The sequence below is a fragment of the Schistocerca nitens genome, chromosome 8 (assembly GCF_023898315.1).
Source record: "Schistocerca nitens isolate TAMUIC-IGC-003100 chromosome 8, iqSchNite1.1, whole genome shotgun sequence".
In the NCBI taxonomy this organism is placed as follows: domain Eukaryota; kingdom Metazoa; phylum Arthropoda; class Insecta; order Orthoptera; family Acrididae; genus Schistocerca; species Schistocerca nitens.
This window is the reverse complement of record NC_064621.1, coordinates 122,012,868-122,039,816: the sequence shown is the minus strand read 5'-3', so window position 1 is coordinate 122,039,816 and position 26,949 is coordinate 122,012,868. Positions and strand designations below refer to the sequence as shown.

Below are 26,949 nucleotides of genomic sequence, written 5' to 3'. Positions count from 1 at the left end.
CGGGGTACCCCAGGGCTCTGTGCTGAGTGTTGTACTGTTTGCCATTGCCATCAATCCAATTATGGATTGTCTCCTTCCTGATGTCTCGGGCTCCCTCTTTGTGGACGATTTTGCGATCTACTACAGCTCTCAACGGACCAGCCTTCTTGAACGACGTCTTCAAGGATGTCTCGATCGCCTCCACTCTTGGAGTATCGAAACCGGCTTCCGTTTTTCTCCCAGTAAGACCGTTTGTGTTAATTTTTGGCGACGTAAGGAGTTTCTTCCGCCCTCCTTACATCTAGGTCCTGTCAACCTTCCGTTTTCCAACGTCGCTAAATTCTTGGGTCTTCTGTTTGACAGAAAACTGTGCTGGTCCTTCCACGTTTCCTATCTTTTGGCTCGCTGTCTGCGATCCCTTAACACCCTCCGTGTCCTGAATGGTACCTCCTGGGGAGCGGACCGAGTGGTCCTTCTCCGCCTCTGTCACGCCTTAGTGCGCTCGAAATTGGACTATGGAAGCATAGTCTACTCCTCTGCTCGGCCGTCTATTCATCGGCGTCTCGACTCTATCCACCACCGTGCATTACGTTTAGTGTCTGGAGCTTTTTACACCAGCCCTGTGGACAGCCTTTATGCTGAGACTGCTGAACCTCCGCTGTCCAATCGGCGAGCAGTCCTTCTGAGTCGTTATGCTAGCCATCTGTCTTCCATGCCTGCTAATCCAGCCCATGCCCTTTTTTTCGATGCCTCCTTTGATGTAGGGTATGCAGGCCGCCCCTTCTCCCTACTACCACCGGGAGTCCGCTTCCGTCAACTACTCCATTCTCTTTCCTTCCGCTTTCCTAAAACCTTCTTGACAACTTGGGGTACAGCACCGCCTTGGCTCCGTCCCCGGATCTGCCTGCTCCGTGACCTTTGTCGATTTCCCAAGGATGGTACCCCTTCACTTATTTATCGTCGGGCATTTGCTGCTCTATGTGCACAAATGACGGACGCCACATTTATTTACACCGACGGCTCGAAAACATCGTTAGGTGTAGGGAGTGCCTATATTGTTGGCGACACCCCAAACCACTTTCGGCTTCCCGACCAGTGTTCGGTTTATACTGTGGAGCTTTACGCTGTTCTCCAGGCTGTCCACTACATCCGCTGCCATCAGCGGATACAGTACGTTATCTGCTCAGATTCTCTCAGCTCTCTCCTTAGTCTCCACGCTCTTTATCCTGTGCACCCTCTGGTCCACCGGATTCAGGACTGTCTGCACTTGCTCCACCTGGGGGGCGTCTCGGTGGCGTTCCTCTGGCTCCCGGGACACGTTGGTATATGTGGAAATGAGGCGGCCGATATTGCAGCCAAGGCTGCAGTCTCACTTCCTCGGCCAGCTATTCAGTCGCTTCCGTTCGCCGATCTACGGAGTGTTCTATGTCGATGTGTTGTCCATTTATGGCACACGCATTGGTCGACACTTACCCATAATAAATTGCGGGACATAAAAGCTCTTCCTTGTGCTTGGACCTCTTCCTCCCGACCACGTCGTCGGGAGGAGGTAATTTTAACTAGACTCTGGATAGGGCACTGTCTTTTTAGCCATCGACATCTTTTAAGTGGCGATCCTCCCCCACTCCTCTCAGCTGTGGACGGTAAGACCCCTTTTAATTGAGTGCCCCTATTTTAATCCGTTACGCTCCCGTCTACAGCTATCGCCTGATATATCGTCGATTTTAGCAGATGACACGCGCTCCGCCGACCGCGTTCTCAAGTTTATTAGTGCCAGTGAAATGACGTCAGTCATTTGAAGCTTTTTTTTTTTTTGGGACAACCAACCCCTTTCTGTAGTGGATTTTTAAGCCTTCCTTCTGCTTTTAGTTTCTCAAATTTTATGACTTTCGTTCTCATTGCTGCTGGTTTTAAATTTCGGTTTTTTACTGTTTCCTAAGTCACGGACCGGCCGCTAATGACCATAGAAGTTTTGCGCCCCAAAACCAAAACAAAACAAAACAAAAAAAAATTGAGTCTCAGTGCATTATCTTCTAACATTTTCAATAATCCAGAATGAGATTTTCACTCTGCAGCAGTGTGTGCGCTGATATGAAACTTCCTGGCAGATTAAAACTGTGTGCCCGACCGAGACTCAAACTCGGGACCTTTGCCTTTCGCAGGCAAGTGCTCTACCATCTGAGTTACCGAAGTACGACTCACGGCCGGTCCTCACAGCCCGCGAAAGGCAAAGGTCCCGAGTTTGAGTCTCGGTCGGGCACATAGTTTTAATCTGCCAGGAAGTTTTATTTTCAATAATGATTTACAGTTTGTCCAATCCTCTGGAATTCCCTCAAGGAACGGTATTAATTACTTACACCAGCGGTTATAGTGTGTACTCATTTCCCAAAAGCATCTTAGCCAATGCTAATCAAAGCCCTGTGTCCTAGATCAGAGCTGGGCATGACAGCTGCCTGCTTGGTGGCTTGCGGGCTCCACGGTTAGGCCAATACCCGTAAGAATGCAACATGTGTGTAACTTTTCTATGTCCTGGGAAAAATTTCCTAGTGACAAAAGCTGTCTTGCTCATCTCGTAGAGGAAACATGTATCTATTTCAGTCCACAGATTTAGTTCACTTAGTTTTGAATGTTTTAACACATTTTCAATTTCATGATTACAAATAAAATGCTTGCATAAGGTAATGTATTCGCACAGAAGTGTAAAGCTCAGAGCAGTCATACTACATGCAAAAAGAAAGGAACACTTTTGCTTCACTTGTTGCTAACATTGTTTTGAAGTGAAATTACTAGTCACCAAGTGGATTACTGCAGCAATATGAACATAACACTACTTTCAGGTTTTGATTTAATAAGTTTTGTTACTGAAAAATACTTTCACATACTTTTTTATTCTGAACATACGACAGGCTCAAAGCAACAAATAATCAGAATGTTCATTCACTGTCTCCTTTATCAGATTTTTTCCACTTGCAATTAATCTGTGTGAAAGTGCACCCTTGAATATCCTTAAAGTTGTTTTGTCTTCATCACAATTTTGAAGGGCAAATATGAACTAATTATTAAAACACTTTACACACATTATTGGTTTAAAACAGAAATTACTGGTGTGTGTGCTCGGCCATCTTGGTTAGAAATGAGATACAATCAGCCATAGAGTCACCAAACTCTTTTACTAACTTTTCTTTCGTGTCCGTGAATAGCGTAATGTCTATATCAGGGTGTACACGACCCGGGATATCTGGGAAAAACCCGGGAATTTTTTAATCTGGGAGAAAACCGGGATAAACCCGGGAATTTTTTAGAATTCCAGGAATTTTTCGTTGTTTTTGTTTTCAGTTAATTTTTTTGTAGTTTTGACTGGTAAGAGTTGATGCTCTCTAACAAACGATATTACTGTAGCCTGCTATTGTAGAATAATACTGCAGCAATAAAACATAAACGAGAGAAAAACAAAAGTAAAACTTAAATTGCAAAGGAAATGTGCCATATACAACAACAAAACACAGTGCTCATACAAGTATCTGCCAACAGCAAAATGTGTCAAAGGCTTTAGGAAGATTATGCAGTGCTTCATAACAACAAATTGCCACCGATGATCGTGACGTCACAACTGTTACCATTGGATTCATTTTAGCAGTTACGAGTGGGATCATGCGCATGCACAGTTGAGTTGTACCTTCTCCCGCTTCTGGCTGCAGAAATGTTGGTTGTGTAAGCAGCCGTAGCAAGCAGCTAGATGTTACTGGGAAAAATTTTACTGTTGCGCCCAAGCTGCCAGATTCATGCATGTGCAGCAGGCCTGGATCTAGGAAAGGGGGGGGGGGCAAATTAATATTCTTGAGGGGGGGGGGGGAGGGGGAAGCCTCTTGTTTCACGAAACGCCTAGCATCCGGCACACATTGGTCTATCGATTCATGTGACATTGAAACACATCCCTGTCAGTTTTTGAACATTTTTGAATACATTCTAAGTTGATTTCTGAATGAATCATAAGTTGATTTGTGAATGCGTGCGTAGTGTATGTGACGTCTCTGTCAGGGGACTCCTCGTCGCATAAAATAAACTTTCCTGCAGACAAAAGGGGCTATACGAGCTGAGCAGAGTACAGCCGAATGGATGAATGCCAACTGCTTTCTAATTATGTGGTTGATTGGGTTTGCAAATGATGAGTGTTGTTGTAATTACTAGGGAAATCTCCATAGATTCAGACTACCAGAGTGGAAATAAATGATTAACAGGAATAACATGTAAGAAGATTAAACTGCTTTACTAGTAAGGGCCAGTCGTGCAGTACCCTGCTAGCGGCTATTCTGGAAGTAGCATGGAAAATGTGTTGTATGAACATGTAACAACGCCTAACCAGAGAATAATTGCAGGATAACTAAAACGGTGATTCTGGCAGAGTTAGTGAAGTTAACCGGCGAATAACCTTTGACATTGGCAGGAATAGTTACAGAATTAGTGATAACAAGACTGTTTGTTAGAACGAGGAAGGAGAAGAAATGGGGACATCACACAAATTATGGAAGCACATGACTATTTGAAATTTGTATAAAAATTTCATACTACTACTTCTCGATCTCATGCTTGAGAAACTGGAGCATATGAATGAAGTGTGAAACTATTTCCTAACATAAAGCTTTTTGCTTGTATTAGGCCTAACAGGCATTTGATATTGGTACTTTGTATATATATTCTGTCGTGATATAAAATTAGCATTTGTGCCAAAACAGTCTCCTTTATCTGGTGTGTGTTGCAGTTGCTGCAGTATTAGAAAGGCCTATTTTGTTTTATCTAGCAGACTGTGTCAAAAGAGACGTAATCAGATTGAGAAACCACACCAGTCTTTGATCCTATTTGCATTAACAGCTTTTTCGGTATTAAACAACGCCATTTTGATTTTTCATGTAGCAAAACGTTTGACGAACTTTGATGAGGTAATAGATTCTTTTGTGGAAAGAAAAGCCTGCCTTGTAAAGCTGTAACAAGATTAGAGAGAAAAAAAGGTAGGAGTTAAGGATTGAAGAAATATGTACTGGATTGCTTGTCTCTTGTCTTTACTGGTTTTATGTATGCTATGTTTAGTTTTATGTCTCACAAAACAGCAAGTTATTAGATAATAGGCTGTAAAGAGTGCAGATTTTTTGAAGAGTTTTGTAAAAAAGAGGGGCATGATGATGTCAAACCGGCCAACTGGAAGCAGGAGAGTCACCACAGGACATGTTAATTTCCAGTGTCCTGAATATAGTTTGATGGCATCTAGTACAAAATATACACATTTCAATATCACAGAGCGAAATACAGTGACATGCGATAGAAGAATGTTGTTTGAAGAGGCGTGGCACTGCACTTTGACACAGTTAAGACTAAATAACATGTCTTACTTTTCCTCGAACACATATGTTTTATTCATCAGACTCTTCAGAAAGATGTGCGTTACAAAATGAACATATTTTTGAAAATTCGATTTTTTAAAAATTCTTGACGTCTTACATCAAACGCTTGAGGGGCGGCACTATCTAGTATAGCGCCGGTTCGGAAATATTGTAGATCCGGGGCTGATGCACGGAGCAGTCTGAGTTATAGTGGGGAAGCGGGTAGTCTCCACGTGTTTACATTTAGTGACTTTTGCTGTTTCCTCTTCGTTTACTGCTCTCATGTCTAATGAAAACAAAACTGTTTTCTGTGGCTGGGAGCTATCAAGTGAATTGAAATACATTCAGATAGTTACGGAAGGCTAAAATATGTTATTAGTTTTAGATTTGATTTTATTTCCACCTTTCTGACAGTCAAGCATTAATTGCCAAGTTATTTTTGTCGGTTTGTTAAAGAAATCTTCTTTTATTAATCTTTTCCACTGAGGCAGTCAATATATTTGAAACGATGTGTTCAATTCCACACTGTTGGCTAGTTTCAACTGTTCGCTGCATTTCAAGTGTATGTTTTCATCTTTTAGCACGTATGGCATTATGCCGTAATAAAGAACCAAACATGAGATAACACAGTACTGGTACCCCAAGAAAATTTACATCCCGAAAACCACATTGAAAAGCTTAATATCAGGACGAGACCTACTTTATTGGGAATCTGGATATACAAATGTGAACTATAAATGTCCACATTTTTGTATGGGTCACGAAATTCCTATTCTCTGGGAGTATCCTCTGATGTCTTGTTTCTTTTATGACATAATGTCAGATCTTATAATGTTTTACATGTACGAACATAAGGGCCTCCTACGTCATCGTGGCTGCGCAAGCGCGATGGCATCTGTTATCTGATGCTCTTTGGAAACTGCTGAAATGAATCTAGTTCTAACAGGTCGTGGGAAAAATATTGCGAATGGTGGTTTGAAAAGCGTTACTTTCAAAATAAAATTCCTTTTACACAAGTTGAACTATGTGCGAGAATGTATGATGTATTTCTTAAATCACAGAGCATTTGACTCTCATTTAAAAATCAACTCTTTGATGAGCCATTTAGAAGAATTTCGAGCCCAGAAGATCAGACATTTATGTCGTTATTAAAAGTTTTCACATTTGTGTGATATATCTTACAGTGTAATACGCGCATTGACCAACATTATATGTGAAAGCTTAGCTTCTCTTGCAGTGTATTAACCTTAGAGACACAATATTATATGTGAAAGCTTTGCTTTACTTGCAGTGGTTGGTTGTTTCGGGGAAGGAGACCAGACAGCGAGGTCATCGGTCTCATCGGATTAGGGAAGGACGGGGAAGGAAGTCGGCCGTGCCCTTTGAAAGGAACCATCCTGGCATTTGCCTGGAGCGATTTAGGGAAATCACGGAAAACCTAAATCAGGATGGCCGGACGCGGGATTGAACCGTCGTCCTCCCGAATGCGAGTCCAGTGTCTAACCACTGCGCCACCTCGCTCGGTTTGCTTGCACTGTATTAACCTTAGAGACACAATATTATATGTGAATGCTTTGCTTTACTTGTAGCTACACTGTGTGTATTAATCTAAACCATTAACTTTGCCTGTTTGTGTGTTCGAGCTACTGAAGTGATGTTGCTGTTGGCTGACTACATCACGTGTTCTGATCTCTGAATAGATGCTGTCATCAGCTCGTGAGATCACATGACGTGAGCTATGACTGGCTTACAAAACAGCATCGCAATCTCGATTTCAGTGTTTCAGTGTAACATGCGGTATTTCATGAAATTTGAATTTATACTTCTCATAGGGCTGCATCATGCAGCAGAAATTGCCATAACTTCACTTCCAAATCCTCAAACAACCACTCTATTCACCTGATTCCCCCTGCCCCCTTAGACCATTATCTGTTCCCAACCCTAATGGTACAACTCAAGAAAAAACGACTTTTTTTAGATGGTTTAAAGAAGCTAGAACAAAGATGGCATAAATGTGTTGAGCTCAAGGGGGAATTTTTGTAAGGCCAAGGACTTCTGAGTACCCCCTTGTATTTTGCGGCGCAACATGAACCATGGATCTTGCCGTTGGTGGGGAGGCTTGTGTGCCTCAGCGATACAGATAGCCGTACCGTAGGTGCAACCACAACGGAGGGGTATCTGTTGAGAGGCCAGACAAATGCGTGGTTCCTGAAGAGGGGCAGCAGCCTTTCCAGTAGTTGCAGGGGCAACAGTCTGGATGATTGACTGATCTGGCCTTGTAACACTAACCAAAACGGCCTTGCTGTGCTGGTACTGCTAACGGTTGAAAGCAAGGGGAAACTACAGCCGTAATTTTTCCCGAGGGCATTCAGCTTTACTGTATGGTTAATGATGATGGCGTCCTCTTGGGTAAAATATTCCGGAGGTAAAATAGTCCCTCATTCGGATCTCCGGGCGGGGACTACTCAGGAGGACGTCGTTATCAGGAGAAAGAAAACTGGTGTTCTACGGATCGGAGCGTGGAATGTCAGATCCCTTAATCAGGCAGATAGGTTAGAAAATTTAAAAAGGGAAATGGATAGGTTAAAGTTAGATATAGTGGGAATTAGTGAAGTTCGGTGGCAGGAGGAACAAGACTTTTGGTCAGGCGAATACAGGGTTATAAATACAAAATCAAATAGGGGTAATGCAGGAGTAGGTTTAATAATGAATTAAAAAATAGGAGTGCGGGTAAGCTACTACAAATAGCATAGTGAACGCATTATTGTGGCCAAGATAGACACGAAGCCCACGCCACTACAGTAGTAAAAGTTCATATGCCAACTAGCTGTGCAGATGATGAAGAAATTGAAGAAATCTATGATGAAAGAAAAGAAATTATTCAGATAGTGAAGGGAGATGAAAATTTAATAGTCATGGGCGACTGGAATTTGGTAGTAGGAAAAGGGAGAGAAGGGGAAACGTAGTAGGTGAATATGGATTGGGGGTAAGAAATGAAAGAGGAAGCCACCGGGTAGAATTTTGTGCAGAGCATAACTTAATCATAGCTAACACTTGGTTCAAGAATCATGAAAGAAGGTTGTATACATGGAAGAACCCTGGAGATACTAAAAGGTATCAAATAGATTATATAATGGTAAGACAGAGATTTAGGAACCAGGTTTTAAATTGTAAGACATTTCCAGGGGCAGTTGTGGACTCTGACTACAATCTATTGGTTATGAACTGTAGATTAAAACTGAGGAAACTGCAAAAAGGTGGGAATTTAAGGAGATGGGACCTGGATAAACTGACTAAACCAGAGGTTGTACAGAGTTTCAGGAAGAGCATAAGGGAACAAATGGCAGGAAAGGGGGAAAGAAATACAGTAGAAGAAGAATGGGTAGCTTTGAGGGATGAAGTAGTGAAGGCAGCAGAGGATCAAGTAGGTAAAAAGACGAGGGCTAGTAGAAATCCTTGGGTAACAGAAGAAATATTGAATTTAATTGATGAAAGGAGAAAATATAAAAAGCAGTAAATGAAGCAGGCAAAGGGAATACAAACGTCTCAAAAATGAGACCGACAGGAAGTGCAAAATGGCTAAGCAGGGATGGCTAGAGGACAAATGTAAGGATGTAGAGGCTTGTCTCACTAGGGGTAAGATAGATACGGCCTACAGGAACATTAAAGAGACCTTTGGAGAAAAGAGAGCCACGTGTATGAATATCAAGAGTTCAGATGGAAACCCAGTTCTAAGCAAAGAAGGGAAAGCAGAAAGGTGGAAGGGGTAGATAGAGGGTCTATATAAGGGCGATGTACTTGAGGACAATATTATGGAAATGGAAGAGGATGTAGATGAAGATGAAATGGGAGATACGATACTGCGTGAAGAGTTTGACAGAGCACTGAAAGACCTGAGTCGAAACAAGGCCCCGGGAGTAGACAACATTCCATTGGAACTACAGACGGCCTTGGGAGAGCCAGTCCTGACAAAACTGGTGAGCAAGATGTATGAGACAGGTGAAATACCCTCAGACTTCAAGAAGAATATAATAATCCCAATCCCAAAGAATGCAGGTGTTGACAGATGTGAAAATTACCGAACTATCAGTTTAATAAGTCACGGCTGCAAAATACTAACGCGAATTCTTTACAGACGAATGGAAAAACTAGTAGAAGCCGAAATTAGGGAAGATCAGTTTGGATTCCGTAGAAATATTGGAACACGTGAGGCAATACTGACCCTACGGCTTATCTTGGAAGCTAGATTAAGGAAAGGCAAACCTACATTTCTAGCGTTTGTAGACTTCGAGAAAGCTTTTGACGATGTTGACTGGAATACTCTCTTTCAAATTCTGAAGGTGGCAGGGGTAAAATACAGGGAGCGAAAGGCTATTTACCATTTGTATAGAAACCAAATGGCAGTTATAAGAGTTGAGGGGCATGAAATCGAAGCAGTGGTTGGGAAGGGAGTGAGACAGGGTTGTAGCCTCTCCCCGATGTTATTCAATCTGTATATTGAGCAAGCAGTAAAGGAAACAAAAGAAAAATTCGGAGTAGGTATTAAAATCCATGGAGAAGAAATAAAACTTTGAGGTTCGCCGATGACATTGTAATTCTGTCGGAGACAGCAAAGGACTTGGAAGAGCAGTTGAACGGAATGGGCAGTGTCTTGAAAGGAGGATATAAGATGAACATTAACAAAAGCAAAACGAGGATAATGGAATGTAGTGGAATTAAGTCGGGTGATGTTGAGGGTATTAGATTAGCAAAGGAGTTTTGTTATTTGGGGAGCAAAATAACTGATGATGGTTGAAGTAGAGAGGATATAAAATGTAGACCAGCAATGGCAAGGAAAGTGTTTCTGAAGAAGAGAAATTTGTTAACATCGAGTATAGATTTAAGTGTTAGGAAGTCGTTTCTGAAAGTATTTGTATGGAGTGTAGCCATGTGTGGAAGTGAAACATGGACGATAACTAGTTTGGATAAGAAGAGAATAGAAGCTTTCTAAATGTGGTGCTACAGAAGAATGCTGAAGATTACATGGGTAGATCACATAACTAGTGAGGAGGTATTGAATAGGATTGGGGAGAAGAGAAGTTTGTGGCACAACTTGACTAGAAGAAGGGATCGGTTGGTAGGGCATGTTCTGAGGCATCAAGGGATCACCAATTTAGTATTGGAGGGCAGCGTGGAGGGTAAAAATCGTAGAGGGAGACCAAGAGATGAATACGCCAAGCAGATTCAGAAGGATGTAGGTTGCAGTAGGTACTGGGAGATGATGAAGCTTGCACAGGATAGAGTAGCATGGAGAGCTGCATCAAACCAGTCTCAGGACTGAAGACCACAACAACAACAACAACTACTTTCATAATAAGAAAATATGCAGCGTATATGTTGTTGCACATCGAAGATCTTTCCAAGGTGTGTCTCCCCCCACCCCCCCTCGAGTCTTGTCTTCTAAAATGCCGGGAAATTCTATGCCTGTGTGTAAAACCATAACCATTCAAACGATTGATAAGTTATGCTGTTCCGAGAGAGTATATGCTGTTAGTTAACAGGGAAAAAGTGTGTTTTCCCCCAGAAGAAAGTGTATTTTTAACCGGGAAATCTGGGAATTTTTTCCTTGTCCGTGTATACAACCTTTATATGCGTGCTGAAAATATGTTGGAAAATACCATAGCTACTCAAGCAAACATCAGAAAAATGTCACATCATCATATTCGCAATTAAAGTTTTTATAGGGAAGAAGTAAGTCACCGATTTCTGCAAATTGTGTGACTGGAGTATATTATTTGTAATTAACAAATGTATACCTTGCTAGCAGATAAGTGTGATGTAGAACATAGTGTATTGCTGGTGTTTCCCACTGTGTACCATCTTATTTCAACTTTTTCCTGACACACTAGATTTGTGATCAATCATTGCAGGAGCTCCATCTGTTACAATTGGTAAAAGTTTTTTTTTCCACAATAATGGTCATGCTTGTAATTATTTCCAGGGTAGGAAATATGTCATTGGCCGTAGTTATCATGCGTTAGGACCAAATTTCATCCAAAGCCAGACAAAAAAATGTTAATTCTCTATCTTCCATCTACATTTTACTTGTTGTTTGTTATTTATTCAGTGTCAAGAAACAGTTCTCATTAAAAGAGGAAGGATTTCAAAAAGAGTAATTTCTACTGGACTTAAAATTATTGCAGCAATTACAAAGCATTATTTTGCAAATTCTCAGTAGCTGAAAGGGTGCACTGTGTTTGCTGTTTTGGGAGCTATGTGATAACTCAGTTTTGTTACAGCACAATTATTCATCACATGATGCCCTTCCATTAAGTATCTTACAATGAGGTGGTAAAATGGAGCACCAAACTATGTATCACCTGGTCAAAAATAGTAATTTCAAAGGTGACACACTAACTGCATGAATACTTAATTCTTTCTCTCAGTTCTGTCTTACTTTGGAGTTTTTCTTTGCTCTCTACTGTATTCATATTGATTACTTAAGTTCTTATGAAATAGTTGGAAATATTGTACATGATTTTCATCCACGTGTAATTTTATGTTCGAAAACAAACACCAAGTGCCACTTTATTTGTCTGTAACAAGTTTTTTTTATATACATGAGTTTAAGCATAAAGATTTGTTACATTATTATTCTGAGAATCTTAACTACTGCTTGGCCATTTCTTCAAACGAGACCTCAACATGGACAAAGCAAACAACACAAGGTCACCAGACAACTTTGCTTCGTTCATGTAGATTTCAAAAGTCCTGTGCTAGAACACTTAGGGAAGCGGAGGGGAACTTGGGGCTGACTGAGTAGGGGAGCTGCGAACAGGCGCTATGAGCATCTGAGAGTGCCTGCATTTGCTCAACTTTTCTGTAGATGCATTATTGTAATTTTGTAATTGATGAGGGAGGGGAGGGGGAGCTGAATAACTAACTGTATTGTTTTGCTATATATGGGCAGCTTCAGTACCACTTTGTGAAATCAAAGTTGAAATATTTCTACTAATGCTGAGTGAATGCTTCTGTTCGAAATAATTTGAACTGGGCTAACCACCCCCCCCCCCCTCCGCTCCTTACACACACACACACACACACACACACACACACACACACACACACACACACACACACACACACACACACACACACAAAAAACTAGGTCAAGAGTTTCTTTGGCTTTACATGATAACTAATAGTTTTGATTTTTATTGTTTCCTGTAATATACATAGTGATAATGAGATATTTAGGTTTTCTGTTCAGCAAAGCAGTGGTAATTGATCATTATCATGAGTGTCCCAAACAGCATGTTTGCAAATTAAAACAAGTTCAAGAAACTATATCCCCTGTCAACCTTTATATATGTATATGTTTGTGCAAGCTCATTTGCTCATGGGAATGAATGGAGTTGAGAAAGACTTATCTAAAGTTGCTTGTGTTCTCTTTTTATTCAAATATTGTTTCCTTCTCTTACAGTGGACTACTGACCAAGACATTACAGATGCTATTTTGGGCATTGGAGTTACAGATTTTGTTGAAGTGAAGTTCTTTGAAAATCGCGCCAACGGCCAATCTAAGGGCTTTTGCGTTGTAACACTAGGTTCAGAAGCAAGCATGAGGATGTGTATGGAAAGACTTCCGAAGAAAGAGTTGCATGGTCAATGCCCAGTTGTGACATTTCCAACTAAGGCAGCACTTAATCAGGTAATGTTGGATGCATGTAAAGCTGGAAAATTTGAACTTTGTAACTAACTTTCAATAATTATAGTCTTCGATCACAGAATTTACTGCATTTTTTAAAGAAGACTCGTACAGAATGTGCATTTAATAATAAGTGGAAGCATTATTCCATGATGAGAAATAATTATGAACAACATGTACTTATAATATGAAAAAATTGTAGGAGAAAATAATTGTATTAACAGAATTGGACACTGGTGTGTAATACTTAAGGATGAAAGTAAAATTCACATGATGTGTCACTACCAAGTAACATTGCTCGATGAAACTTGGACCGTACATGGAAAAAACTATGCATGATACAGTGAAAAGTTACTCTTATTCAATGGCAATAATTACACGGGAATCACCATGATTCATGATGCTCCCACAGACAATATAAAAGGTGGACTGTGTTGTGTATGATTGCCATGCACAGCAGTGCGTGCTCTTCAATATGCTCCCATGCTGGTCACAAAGTTGATGAGTTCTTGTGGTAGGGTGTTCCAGCCCTCCTCCAGCTCGGTTAACAACTGCAGGATGGTTGTTTTTGCATGTGGATGTGCAGCAATATGTATCCCCAATGCATCCCATATGTGCTCTTGGTGGGGTTTAAGTTTGGGGAACGAACAGGCCAGTCGATTGGCAGAATATTGTTTCAGTCCAGGAGCTGCTCCATCTTATGCAGTTTGATGCGGTTCTGCAGTATCATCCATAAAAATGTAGTCAGGGCCGGATGTATCCCTGAAGGGATGCGCATGGGGAAAAAGTACAGTGTCACAATTAATGTTGACCAGTTTGCATTGCAGCACAACCACAAGCACCAGCAATTATCAAGCAGTTGTTACGTGCACTGATGGAGGAATGGAATGCCCTACCACAAGAACTTCTCAGCAGTCTTAGGGCCAGCACAGGAGCATGTTGCAGAGCATGCATTGCCCTCCATGGTGATCTCAAAGCATATTAAGGACCATGGCTGGCCTCTTGTAATGTCCAGGAGACCACCGTGAATTACTATGACTTAACCATAATTGTTTTCTTTGAATAAATGTCATTTCTGCTCATTTCATTGTGCATTTCTTTGTTATCTTCTGTACTACTGTGGAATTTCGATTTACATTCTCCGATTTTACATTTTTCACTATTCTGTGCCATAAATTTGTAGCTCCTGTGAAAAATCAGTAAGATCAATGCTAAAAATTTCCTGATTTTATGTTTCTTTCTAGAAGATTTACCTCAATTGTATGTTCTTAGTTGAGGTCTCGTTTGATTTCTTGTTTTCTTCCTATTGATACTTCATGTGACTGAACAAATTTAAGTGGCACAAAAAACATATGGTTCGTACCACGGTTGGTGATGTAGTTAAGAGAATATTTTAAGACATTATGGAGAGGGGAGGGGCAGCACGAGGAAGGAAAACCTGATACAACCAACAATTGGCATTACCAGCACAACTTGCAACATCTAGCTCCACCGCATAATTGTGATAAAACTATTGCTGGGTTGTGGCCGCAGTGGAAAACAACATGAAGTTTACAAAATTGTTGAGGCTTTCGTGGCCACTTGTTGACAAACTGCCTACTGGCTTCTGTCTCGGGTTCTTCGGCCGACGTTCATCTAATGATTTTTCTGACGTTTCGCCAGCACGAGTGGCTGGCATTGTCAAAGCTTCACCCTCCATTGCCGGTGGTGAACTGTTCACCACCGGCAATGGAGGGTGAAGCTTTGACAATGCCAGCCACTCGTGCTGGCGAAACGTCAGAAAAATCATTAGATGAACGTCGGCCGAAGAACCCGAGACAGAAGCCAGTAGGCAGTTTCTCAACATGAAGTTTGCCAAATTGAGCCAAAATGTGTGTCTCGTCTCTTTTGATGTATTTGCGATGTACTGTATTCGGCAACAGTATCGATTGTCAACCTTTTAAATTCAAACACTGAGTGTCAAAGAAGATGCTTGGCCAGGATCGGGGAGATGTCGGCCCTTTCCGATAGTAATCTCTTATTGGCTGGCAACTTGTAATGTCACCCAACTACCAGTGTAGCCACCACAGCACAGCATATGAACACATCTAATAAGTTTACAGACCTTAGCCTACAAAACTTTCAAAATTCCTAAATTTCTGAATTATAAACAGGCACAGAAGCTATAAATCAAAGTTGATGCAAGAGTTTCGTTCTCCTCCCCATAGGCAACAATTTTACCATAATGTCAGCTCACACAACCAAATCGCTATTCCATAAAAAAACAAAGAAATTTCAAAAATCCACATCATATAATAGAACTATTACGAAAAAAAGTGGATTTTGCCACTAGAAATACTGTAGAGTACACCATTGAAAAAACAAGCACTTTTGCTTATGATCTATGAGGCAACTGAGCCTTTTCCCAACACACTGCTGACACAAATTATACCTCAAAACACTCAGTGTTAAGGGTTATTTCGTTTTATATTCACCTTGAAAATAGCAAAAATTTATAGCCTACATGGTAAAATAAACTGAAAACTGTGCAATACGGTGAAAACTGCTGGTTTCAGCATCTTGAATGTCCGTTTTCTACCTGTAGCCAATAACTGTACAGCATGGGGACATCACTCTAATGCAGTGGCTTCTAGCAGATAAAGTGAAAAACTGCAAGCTTATATGGTGCGCTGCCAATACTGCAGAATGCTCCACTTCAACTACTCAGCACAATGAACAAGGAAAAATTTGCAAACAATACACTAGAGGTCACTGCACTCGTAGCTCATATTACCAGAGTATGCTGCACTGTCTTGGCTACAGGACAACCCCCCTTTTACATTAGATTTCCATACTTCAAAGTTTTCATTTAATGCACCATATTTGTCAATTTTTGCTTTTTTTTCTGGGTGAGCGCAGAGGAAAGACCTTTCAACAACGTGTGTTTTGATTGAAGCATGTCAGAAAATAACTCAGTTGCCTTGTACCCGGATACCAATGTAATTTTTTTGATGAATTTTGCTTGCTATTATGTATCTGTTATTTTTTAAGAACTGATGAAATTCATACAACAAATAATTATATAAGCATTGTATTGTACATTTAATTTTCTTCACTTACACAGATTTTATACTGTGGATTGGAGAGAGTTAAGGTTTTAATTAACATATGCCAATTACATGTGTTTTTTGTGTGTATTCTGGGGTTTTAATGTTTTCCCCAATTCAGCAGTTTCCTCACTTTTGTATTTTTTAATTCTTTTCCTCATTTTTGTGTTTTTTAAGTCTGGACCACATGAAAATGTAAAACGGGATTTCTCTGTCTTGTGAAAGTTACTTCCATCCTTTAGTTTTGCACACAAGTGTATGAAATGCGTCATAAAATTTCTGCCAAAATTGGCAGTGTAGAATTAATATATGAGGAGGTTTGTTGAAAAAATAATGGCAATTTTTGTTTTGTTTAAAGAATTTTCTTTGTATAGCAGTGTTTGTAATGGGCCAAGGTCATGTGGTGGCCACAGTGAGTTGCCACAGCTTATGCAATTGATTGAGCTTACAGAGGACAAAACAATGAGCTGAAGGTCCACAGTGGCTCCTAAAGAAATAATCACTTGTCCGTTTTCAGCAACACCAGTGTGAAGTTTTATTAATGAAAACGATGTATATACATTAGCATCACTCGCTGTAGTAAATTTAGCAGTATTACTATGTCATTTAGTCAACATACAGTAAAACCCTCTTTATACAGTTTTCAGCAGACTGTCCTAAAAAAAAGTACAATACAGGAAAGTGTTAAATACAGGTATGCACAGGAAAAAAAAACGAGTTGTAGATTTTGTGCCTATTGTTCTCTGTTTACGAAGAGTGCAAGCTTTAGTGTTTTAACCAATTTTGTGTTTCAAGTTTTATGTACCATAATCCTATAATGATTATCAATAAGTCGTGCCACGTTAGAACACAAATCTTTTTAATGTTGTTTCACAAAAGACTTTTGCTTCTTGTGCTTAATTACACCATTGGACATGATCAGGAAAAAGGAGGAAATGGACATTCATGCATGTTAGCACCTAGCCAGTGCCTTAGTGATAATCAGTGAAGGCAGTGGCTGTGTGCTGCCACACACAAATGTGCACATGAGTGTCCCTCTTTGTTCCTATCGTGTCCAATACTTTAAATAAAACACAGAAGCAAAAGTTTTTAGTGAAACCCCATCAAAAATATGTTTGTGTTCTAATTTGAGACTTCTTATTGTTGATCACTATAAAATCATGGTAAATAAAACTTATAACATTGGTTAAAAGTTTGCTGTCTTCAAAAACAGAGAGCAATAGATATGAAATCTGCAGCTTGTTGCTGAAAGGAGGTCACTCTGTTCAGGGCTGTCCTAGATGAGGAGGAGGGTGGAAATTGTCGTCATGTTATGGACCATCTTCAGGAACGTTTAGGTCTGATATCAGGTTGTACCAACAGAAGACTGCGTACCTAGTATGACTTACTGTAGTCCATTTGGAAGTAACAGTGATTTGTGACAGCCCATTACAAAAATGATCATCTTCAAAAGAGATGTTTATTTGTATAAATGACTGTGAAAATAAATTTAAGCTGTAGTAATACAACGCAGTGAGTGGAAGGAAAGTTGCTGCTAGAGTCACTATCATCAGATCATGATTATCATTAAGGCAGTGACTCGGTGTACTTCCCTACCCTTTCAGCTATGAACCTATAGTATAGGCGGCCGTGACCCAACATGCAGACAGTGAAAGTATTGCTTATCATGCTAATGCTGTGTTACATGATCAATAACTTTGCTTACAATCTGCTTTTGCTGCTTTGTTCCGAGGCTGACTTTGAGCTGGAATGTGATGCACTTTTTGCAGAAATCTGTAAGAAAATCAATGTTAAAGCTCATGATAATGTCAAAGAAAACTTAAAATGAGGGAAACATTGAAACATGGAAACATTAAAGATGGGAAAGCATTGTCTTGAGAAAATAGTACTTCTGTAGGGACCGACAGAAATGAATGTGAAAAGTGGGAAAACGTAAAATGAGGGAATGTAAAAAACTGGGCTTTACTGTACATTTATATCGCAAGAACTTAATTTATAAATATGTCTTTAGCGAATATACAATGGTTTATCAACAGGAACTGATGTACTAGCAGAGGCAGAAAATAATCACACAGTTTCAGGCATTATCAGTCTTTTAGGCAATAACATCTCAAGGAGGGAAACTTTCCAGATCAATAACTCCTAGACTATTATTTTTAGCTACAGGAACAATAGCTGAAGTTATCCAGTTCTGACCACCATGAGCATCAGTAAACGTCAGTGCAAAGTCAAACTTACACATGAAGAAGGGCAGAGCTGGCAAGTAACTGTTGGTTGCAGAGGTAGATATGGTAATATTATACTCAATTTCCACAACATACATTCGTTAGCAGATGATGGGACACCACCTTACTCATGAACATGTCAGCAAGGAATATTTGTGGCTGAGTAAATTATGACTGTGTGGTTACTTAATATGATGGTAATCAAGAAATGTTTTTCTCTTTGTTAAGTACACAGGTTAGAAAAGTTCCTCTAGAGAGACACACACAACCAACCGCTCTCGCTTAATAGTACTCTGTCTCAGATCTCTGTGGCCTTATGCCTGACATGCACATAGGGGTAGTAATGTGCACCTCATTGTGGCAGCAACGGCATGTATGGGTTTGACCTCGTGGGACACCTTTGTTGAGGAGAACGGGGTGCCTCAAGGCTCCATCTTCAGCATTGTCCTCTTTGCTATTGCTATTAACAGTACTATGGCCTGTCCACTGCCAGGCATCTCTGGCTCCCTTTTCAGTGATGACTTACGTGAACTATTGCAGTTCTCCACAGAAAGTGGCATCTTCAGCGATGTCGTGATTGTCTTAACTCGTGGAGCTTCACTGACAAAACCGTTTGTATGAATTTCTGGCAGCACAATGGGTATCTTGCACCATCTCTACATCTTGGGCCTGTTGCTCTTCAGTTCGCAGCAATTATGAAATTCCTGAGGTTTATGCTTGATAGAAAACATTCTTGGTCCTTCCATGTGTCTTACCTGGGCACACATCGTGCCCAGTCCCTCGATGTGCTATGTGTCCTAAGCGGTATTTCCTGAGAGCAGGCCGGCCGGTGTGGCCGTGCGGCTCTAGGCGCTTCAGTCTGGAACCGTGTGACCGCTACGGTCGCAGGTTGGAATCCTGCCTGGGGCATGGATGTGTGCGATGTCCTTAGGTTGGTTAGGTGTAAGTAGTTCTAAGTTCTAGGGGTCTGATGACCTCAGATGTTAAGTCCCATAGTGCTCAGAGCCATTTGAATCAACCTGGGAGCAGATCTGACCACCCTTACGTTTATACTGATCCATTGTCTCTTCGAAACTAGACTATGGGTGTTTCATTCATTCATCTGCAAGTCTGTCCATCTTACTCCGTCTTAACACAATCCTCCAGCATAAGATACTTTTGGCCATTGGCGCCTTGTACACTAGGTCGGTTGAAAGTCTCTACACAGAAGCTGCCAAACTATCACTATCATACTGGTGTTATGTCCTCCTCAGTGGATACTCATGACGTTTGTCATCCATGCCCAGCAACCCATCTTATACCTTCTTTTTCTATGACTCACTAGACTGCCAGTATGGGGTGCGCCCTTCTTCTCTGTTACCTCCCGAAGTTTGCTCTTGGCTACTGCTTTGGCAGCTTAACTTCATACTACCTGGCACATTCCAATGGGTGAAAACCCTTCACCTCCTTGGCTTCATGTGGTGACCAGTGTTCTTCTTGATAGCACCTTTGTGTACACTGATGCCTCTAAAACTGATTTTCATGTTGGGTGTGTCTTTGTCATTGGCACCGACCATTTTTGGTATTGGCTTCCTCCATGGCCCTCTCATTGGAAGGAGATTGTTTTAGCTAGTTTGCATATTGGGCACTGTCTTTTTAGCCATCGCCATTTGTTAAGTGGTTACCCCCATCACATTGTGTGCAGGGGTGTCATCAACCTTTGACAGTTTGCAATTTTCTGGCCGAATGCCTTTTTTTTAATCACTTATCTTCCATTGTATGTTTTCTGTCTGCATTATTGGCTGTTTTAGCGAATGGCGTGCGGGCTGTCAACTACATTTTACTTTGTATCCATCATAGCAATATGGTGAAAGACGTAATCTTCGGTTTGGGACTGCCAGTCTCTCTATGGCCTATTTTGCTTTTAACTTATTTTACTAATTAGTGTTCCAAGGCGTGTGTAAATTAAGTCCTGATGATGATGTGTATGGATTAAGGGAAGTGGTGATGTTGCTGTACTACTCCCCATTATATATTATACACTTACACCATTGCTTTTTTCAGCTCCCGTAATACTTCTTGAATTTGGATCTTGGAGATAGTGTTTAGCTCTCTCACCAGTGTGTCTTTAATTTCACCTGTACTTCAAGATTTTCTTTGTTTTTGGGAAAATAGGAAAGCCACTTGTGGTCATGTCTGGTGAATCTGGAGGCTGGGCATAATTACAGTACAGTTCTGACGAAAAATTTGTGAATAAGCTATGAAGTGTGAGTAGATACTTTATTGTGATGCAGAAGCCACGAATTGGTATGCCACATATCCAGGCATTTTTATTTTATTTCTTCATGCAAACAATGTTGAACTTCTAAATAGTACTCTCATATGATTATCTGACTTTGTGTCAAGAACTCTTGGTGTTCTATGCCATTAAAATTGAAGGACTCAGTAAGCATAGCCTTCGAATTAGGCCACACTTGTTGAGCTTTTTTCGGTCTTGACAATCCAGAAGGCTTCCACAGTGGCGAGTGAGCCTTAGTTTTGTCATATCCATAAATCCACATTTTGGTTGCTATTCGCCATATAGCAGAGATGATGAGTTGCAGGTAGGTACAATGAAAAGACTGTCAGAAAATGAGCTTTTGGCCAACAAGGCCTTTGTCAGAGGTAAAACATAAACGCACACACACTCATGCTACTTGCAGTGGGCCCTAGCAGCCAGAGACTACAGTCATGTTTGTGAGTTGGGTTTGCATGAATGTATGTGTGTGCATGTGTGTTCTATCTCCGATGAAGGCCTTGTTGGCTGAAAGCTCTTTTCAGAGTCTTTTTGTTGTGTGTATCTGCGACTCAGCATTTCTGCTATATGGTGAGTAGCACCTATCCTTTTCATACTGTTGTTACATTCCATCCTGGAGTTTCCAACATTGTTTTTGATTTCATTTAGCAACTTCTGAGCAACTTGCATACCTGCATCCTAGTTTGGTTCATCTAGTGGGCTGCTGAGCAACTTGCTATCAGTGCTGTGTCTGTTTGAAATTCAACAGTTTTTCTAATTTATTTTGCTTTCATACCTCACAAAAAAAAGGCTCACGTGTGTTTCGTGAGTACGTGCTTGGTCACTATGGGGCTCCGGACCTTGGAGTACTTCTTCCATGTTGCAAGTTTATCCTTCCAAAATTCTTTTTCTCCTTCGCCTGTCTATTGGATGCTCTTCTTTGTGCGGACTGTCCTCAATTTGGTTTGTGGTTATGGACACTTGTTTTCTCCATGAAGATTGCCCAATGTGGCATATATTCCACTTTTTATTCTTTTCTCTCCTTCATTTCTTGTAAAGTTACTGTGCCCAGAATCCAGCAGAGTAGCTATTCTGTTTTGGGTAGAAGGGGGTGGGGGGGGGGGGGGGGAGGTGTGGTGTAAGGTGTCATCAAGTACCTGCATAGAGGTAGCTCCCTGACAACACTGACACACTGTTGGTGCCTGAACTGTAAACATGAAGTGACTTAAACTTTTTTCTGCTGGTCGCCGCAAGAGCCTAGCAGTATGTTCTGAAGTTTAGACGTTCCACCTCATATCCCTTTGCAGTGTTATACCCAGGTATTTAAACGCCACAGCTGTGTTGGGCGGAACACTACCAATGCTGCATCCGAACATTACAGTTTTGATCTTCCTACTGTCCTCATTAACTTAAATTTTTCCGCTTTAGGGCTAGCCACTATTCGTCGCACCAACTAGAAATTTTATCTAAATCATCTTGTATCTTTCTACAGTCACTCAGCTTCGACACCTTACTGTACACCACAACATAATCAGCAAACAACCCAAGATTGCTGCCCGTCTTGTCTGCCAAATCATTTATGTGTATAAAGAACAACAGTGGTCCTATCACACTTCCCTGGGGCATTCCTGACGACACCCTTGTGTTTGATGGACACTCGCCATTGAGGACAATGTACTGGGTTCTATTACTTAAGAACTCTTCGAGCCACTCAGATATCTGACAACATATTCCATATGCCAGTACCTTCATTAACAGCCCACAATGGGGCAGCGAGTCAAATGCTTTCTGGAAATCCAGAAATATGGAAGCTGCCTGTTGCTCTTCATCCTTAGTTCGCAGCATATCGTGAGAATGGGCAAGCTGAGTTTCGCAAGAGTGATGTTCGTGGACATATGCTTCTCAGTCTCAACAACATTTATTATATTCGAACTGAGAATATGTTCAAGGATTCTGCAGCAAACCGAAGTTGAAGATATCGGTATGTAATTTTGCAGGTCCGTTCTTTACTCTTCTTATATATTGGTGTCACCTGTGCTTTTTTGCCGTTGCTTGGGACTTTGTGCTGGGCAAGAGATCCATGATAAATGCAAGCTAGGTAAGTGGCCAGTCCTGTAAAGTACCTTTAAAAATTGAACTGGGATTCCATCCGGACTTGGTGATTTATTTGCTTTTAAATCTCTCAGTTGTTTCTCTATGCCCGGAATGTTTGTTACTGTGTTGTCTATAGGAGAGAGTATCCGATGGTCAAATGACAATATGTTTGTATCATTTTCGTGTGTGAACAATTTCTTGGATGTGGAATATAAAACTTTGGCTTTTGTTTTCCTGTCTTCAACTGCCACACCACACTGGTTGACAAGGGACTGAATAGGAGCTTTAGTCCCTCTTAGCAATTTTACATAAGACCAGAATTTTCTCAGGTTCTGTACCAGATCTTTTGTTAAGGTATGGTGGTGGTAGCTGCTGTATGCTTCGCGCCTAGATCATTTTACAGATGCGTGCATCTCTACTAACCTCCGCTTGTCATAATTTGTGTGTTCCCTTGTGAACCGAGATTTCCTTAGCCTCTGCTTCCTCAGCATCCACCGAATTTTGTTATTAAACCATGGTAGGTCTATTCCATCCTCTATCCACTTACGAGGCATGTAACTCTCCATACCCCGATTTACAGTGTGCTTAAACATCACCTGTAATTCCTCTACATCCATCTTACTGGAACTAATTGATGCCAGTTCACTGTCGAAGTGCGATGCAAAAAATTGCTTATCTGCTCTATCTAGCAGAAACACTCTCCTAGCCTTCGTGACTGGTTTATTAACTATTATAATAAAAGTTGCTATAATGATATCATGATTGCTTATCCCAGTTACTATACTGACATTGTCAGTAAAGTCTAAGATATTTCCATTGCGTGTGGGCTGCCGAGCTAGCAGCTCAAGGCAGTTTTCAGAAAATGTGTTCGGAAATATTTTGCACCCGACAATGAACCCTTAGACATCCCCATCTGTACTTGGTAGGTTAAAATCGCCTCCAACTAGTATTGCATGATCTGGGTATTTTCACGCTTTTGACTGTAGACTTTGTTTGAAAGACTGTACAACTGCCACAGCAGAATCAGGTGGCCTTGTAAAACATCCAACAATTAACTTTGTTTCACCTCCACGTGTTTCACACGACCGGATGACTTCTCTGTCACACTCTACTTTGACCTCAAAAGAGACAGAGTTTTTGTCAACTGCAGTGAACACTTCCTTCCTATGGCCTCTAATCTCTTTTCAATATACATTCAGTGACTCGGTAATAGCTTGGAGCTTCCCACTTTGGGTTTCAGCAGACTTTTGGTTCCAAGAATAATTTGAACATGAGAACTTTCTTGGAAGCCAGTAAATTCTGGAACTTTATTATGGATACTTCAACAGTTTACTGACAAAATCATGACAGTGGAAGTGTCTTTATTCTGAATGCCATTTGGCTTCCCTTACTTGAGTAAAAGTACAGATGAACAGGCCGGGAGAGTTAATCATGATGTAAACATCTCTGCATTCTGATTGATGGAACAGAAGGGTTGAATTAATTAGGATTCTGAGCTTCTCTTTTGTAATGCCGTATTTTGTCGAAGGAGACTACTATTGCTTTGTTCTTAGCAAAAGGATAGGCAATTTTTCAGATGGTTTTCCTCTTTGAGTCAATACAAGAAGTGCTTTTTGAGTGTCATGTTTGTCGTCACCACTACTCAAGCACTTTGTATCTAAAGATAATGATGTCATTTGCTTTATGTCATTTAGTCACATATCTTTTTTAATATACCACTTTCATGATTGTCTCGTCCTGATCTGAATGTAAACAGTGTAATTTACCATATATGCTCAGTTATAAGAGACGTTTTTTCCCCAAAATCGTCAGTCAAAAAATGGAGGAATATATTATGTTCACAAATTAAGCTGTTGCTACTGAGGCCATCATTTTTACATTGTTTAATAAGTTGATATTGGAATTGTTTACATTTACAAATGGTTTTGGCTATATTGAGGTCACACGCAGATTTGTTTTGAAGAATGAGGAAGGATATACAAACATTTATGGTGCTTTTTAGGTAAAGGTAATATTTAAAGCTGAAAATCTAGTCCTTCAAAAAACGTTTTTTGATCCAGAATGCAAGTCAATATTATATTTGGTTGTGAGGACTATTGATTTACCAGTTAGGTTGCAAATAAGAAATTTAGCTGGTGTTCACATATTAGAATACTGGGTGAAAATATTACCACCTTTTAATCACCTATAGAACATGATCGTGACATTCACATAAAGCATGAAAGAAAATTAATCCAGAATTAAGTGTCTAAAAATGAAATAAATCATATTAAACTGACTGTAGTTGGACAGATAAAAAATGTACTCACAGAGTGCTGGCAGGAGAACACAAGTATAAAAGGTATTACGTACGGAAGCTATTCTTTTCTCTTCTTTCACACATTTTATTTACACATGGAATTTAAAGTCACCAGTCCCAGTTCCCATCCGTATGATCGGCTGATCTCGGGAACTACGTGATTAACGAGGAATGTTTCTGTACAAAATTTATGATTCATGCAAATTGGCTGATTTATGATAAATTAGAGTGCCTCGTTTACTGTGAAAATGCTTCCATCTAGTAGTTTTAAGTGTAAAGCTGCCTGACTGGAGCACTGGTCTGGCACAAACTACTACTAGGGGGAGCCTGATGCGAGATACCACTGCCTCCTTAAGCAACCTGCAGTGAAGGGCATATTGAATATTAAGTTGATGTGAACAATTTTTTTGTCTGAAGTTGATGTTTCAAGGGGTGTGAGGGGGAAATGTGGTAAAATGTCACACTGAAAATATAGCTAGTGATTGACCAGCACTGGAGTCAGATGGCTGGCAAGTGGCCATAGCTCACACTGAACTGGCACTGCAGTCAGGCAGAACAGGCGGTTCAGTAGCTCGCAGCTCCCATTATTGCCATGAGATGTCACTCCAGACACAAATTGAATATGGAACTGATCTCCTGAGAACTTTCCTGGTGTGCACTGCTTAAATCGTTTTTGATGATGAACGTGGACCTTGCCTTTGGTGGGGAGGTTTGTGTGCCTCAGTGACACAGGTAGCCATACCACAGGTGCAACCACAATGAAGGGGTATCTGCTGAGAACCCAGACAAATGTGTGGTTTCTGAAGAGGAGCAGCAGACTTTTTAGTGGTTGCTGGGACAACAGTCTAAATGATTGACTGATCTGACTTTGTAACACAACCAAAACAGCCTTGCTGTGCTGGTAACTGCGACTGGCTGAAAGCAAGGCGGAGCTGCAGGTGTAATTATTCCTGAGGGAATGCACTTCTACTGTATGGTTAAATGATGATGGCATCATCTTGTGTAAAATATACCTCAGCTCTCTGTACGGGGAGTACTCAGGAAGACGACGTTATCAGGAGAAACAAAACTGCCACTCTATGGATCTGAGTGTAGAATGTCAGATACCTTAATTGGGTAGGTAGGTTAGAATATTTAAAAATGGAAATAAATAGATTAACATTACTGTGGGAGTCAGTGAAGTTCAGTAGCAGGAGGTACAGGACATTTGGTCAGTTGAATACAGGGTTATGAATACAAAATCAAGTACGGGTAATGCAAGAGTAGGTTTATTAATGAGTAAAAAAATAGGAATGTGGTTAAGCTACTATGAACAACATAGTGAACACATTATTGTAGCCAAGTTTGACATAAAGCCCACGCCCACCACAGTAGTACAAGTTTGTATGTCAACTAGCTCCACAGATGAGGAGGAGATTGAGGAAATGTATGCTAAGATAAACTAAATTATTCAGAGAGTTAAGGGAGCCAAAAATGTAATAGTCATGGGAGACTGCAATTCGATAGTGGAAAAAGGAAGAGAAGGAAAAGTAGTAGGTGAATATAGACTGGGGGAAAGGAATGAGGGAGCTGCCTGGGAGAATTTTGCATGGAACATAATTTAATCATAGCTAACACTTGGTTTAAGAATCATGGGAGAAGGTTGTATATATGGAAGAAGGTTGTATACATGGAAGAGACTTGGAGACACCGAGAGGTTTCAGGTTGATTATATAATGGTTAGACAGAGATTTAAGAACCAGAGTAAATTGTAAGACATTTCCAGGTGCAGCTGTGTACTCTGACCACAATCTATTGGTTATAGAAGAGGATGAAGATGAGAAGGGAGTATGGTACTGCGTGAAGAATTTGACAAAGCACTGAAAGACTTAAGTTGAAACAGGGCCCCAGGAGTACACAACTTTCCGTTAAAGCCAACCATGACAAAACTCTTCCATCTGGTGAGCAAGA

General features: G+C 40.7%; 1 protein-coding gene across 8 annotated transcripts in view; it reads left to right on the top strand.

The window, feature by feature from the left end:
• LOC126199299 (cleavage and polyadenylation specificity factor subunit 6) overlaps positions 1-26,949 on the top strand; it is a 181,654-nt gene that overhangs the window by 40,854 nt on the left and 113,851 nt on the right. For all 8 annotated transcript variants that reach the window (XM_049936130.1, XM_049936128.1, XM_049936125.1 and 5 more), the window contains exon 3: positions 12,817-13,044. In XM_049936130.1, coding sequence (XP_049792087.1) covers positions 12,817-13,044 — 228 coding nt within the window. The remainder of the gene's footprint in view (positions 1-12,816; positions 13,045-26,949) is intronic.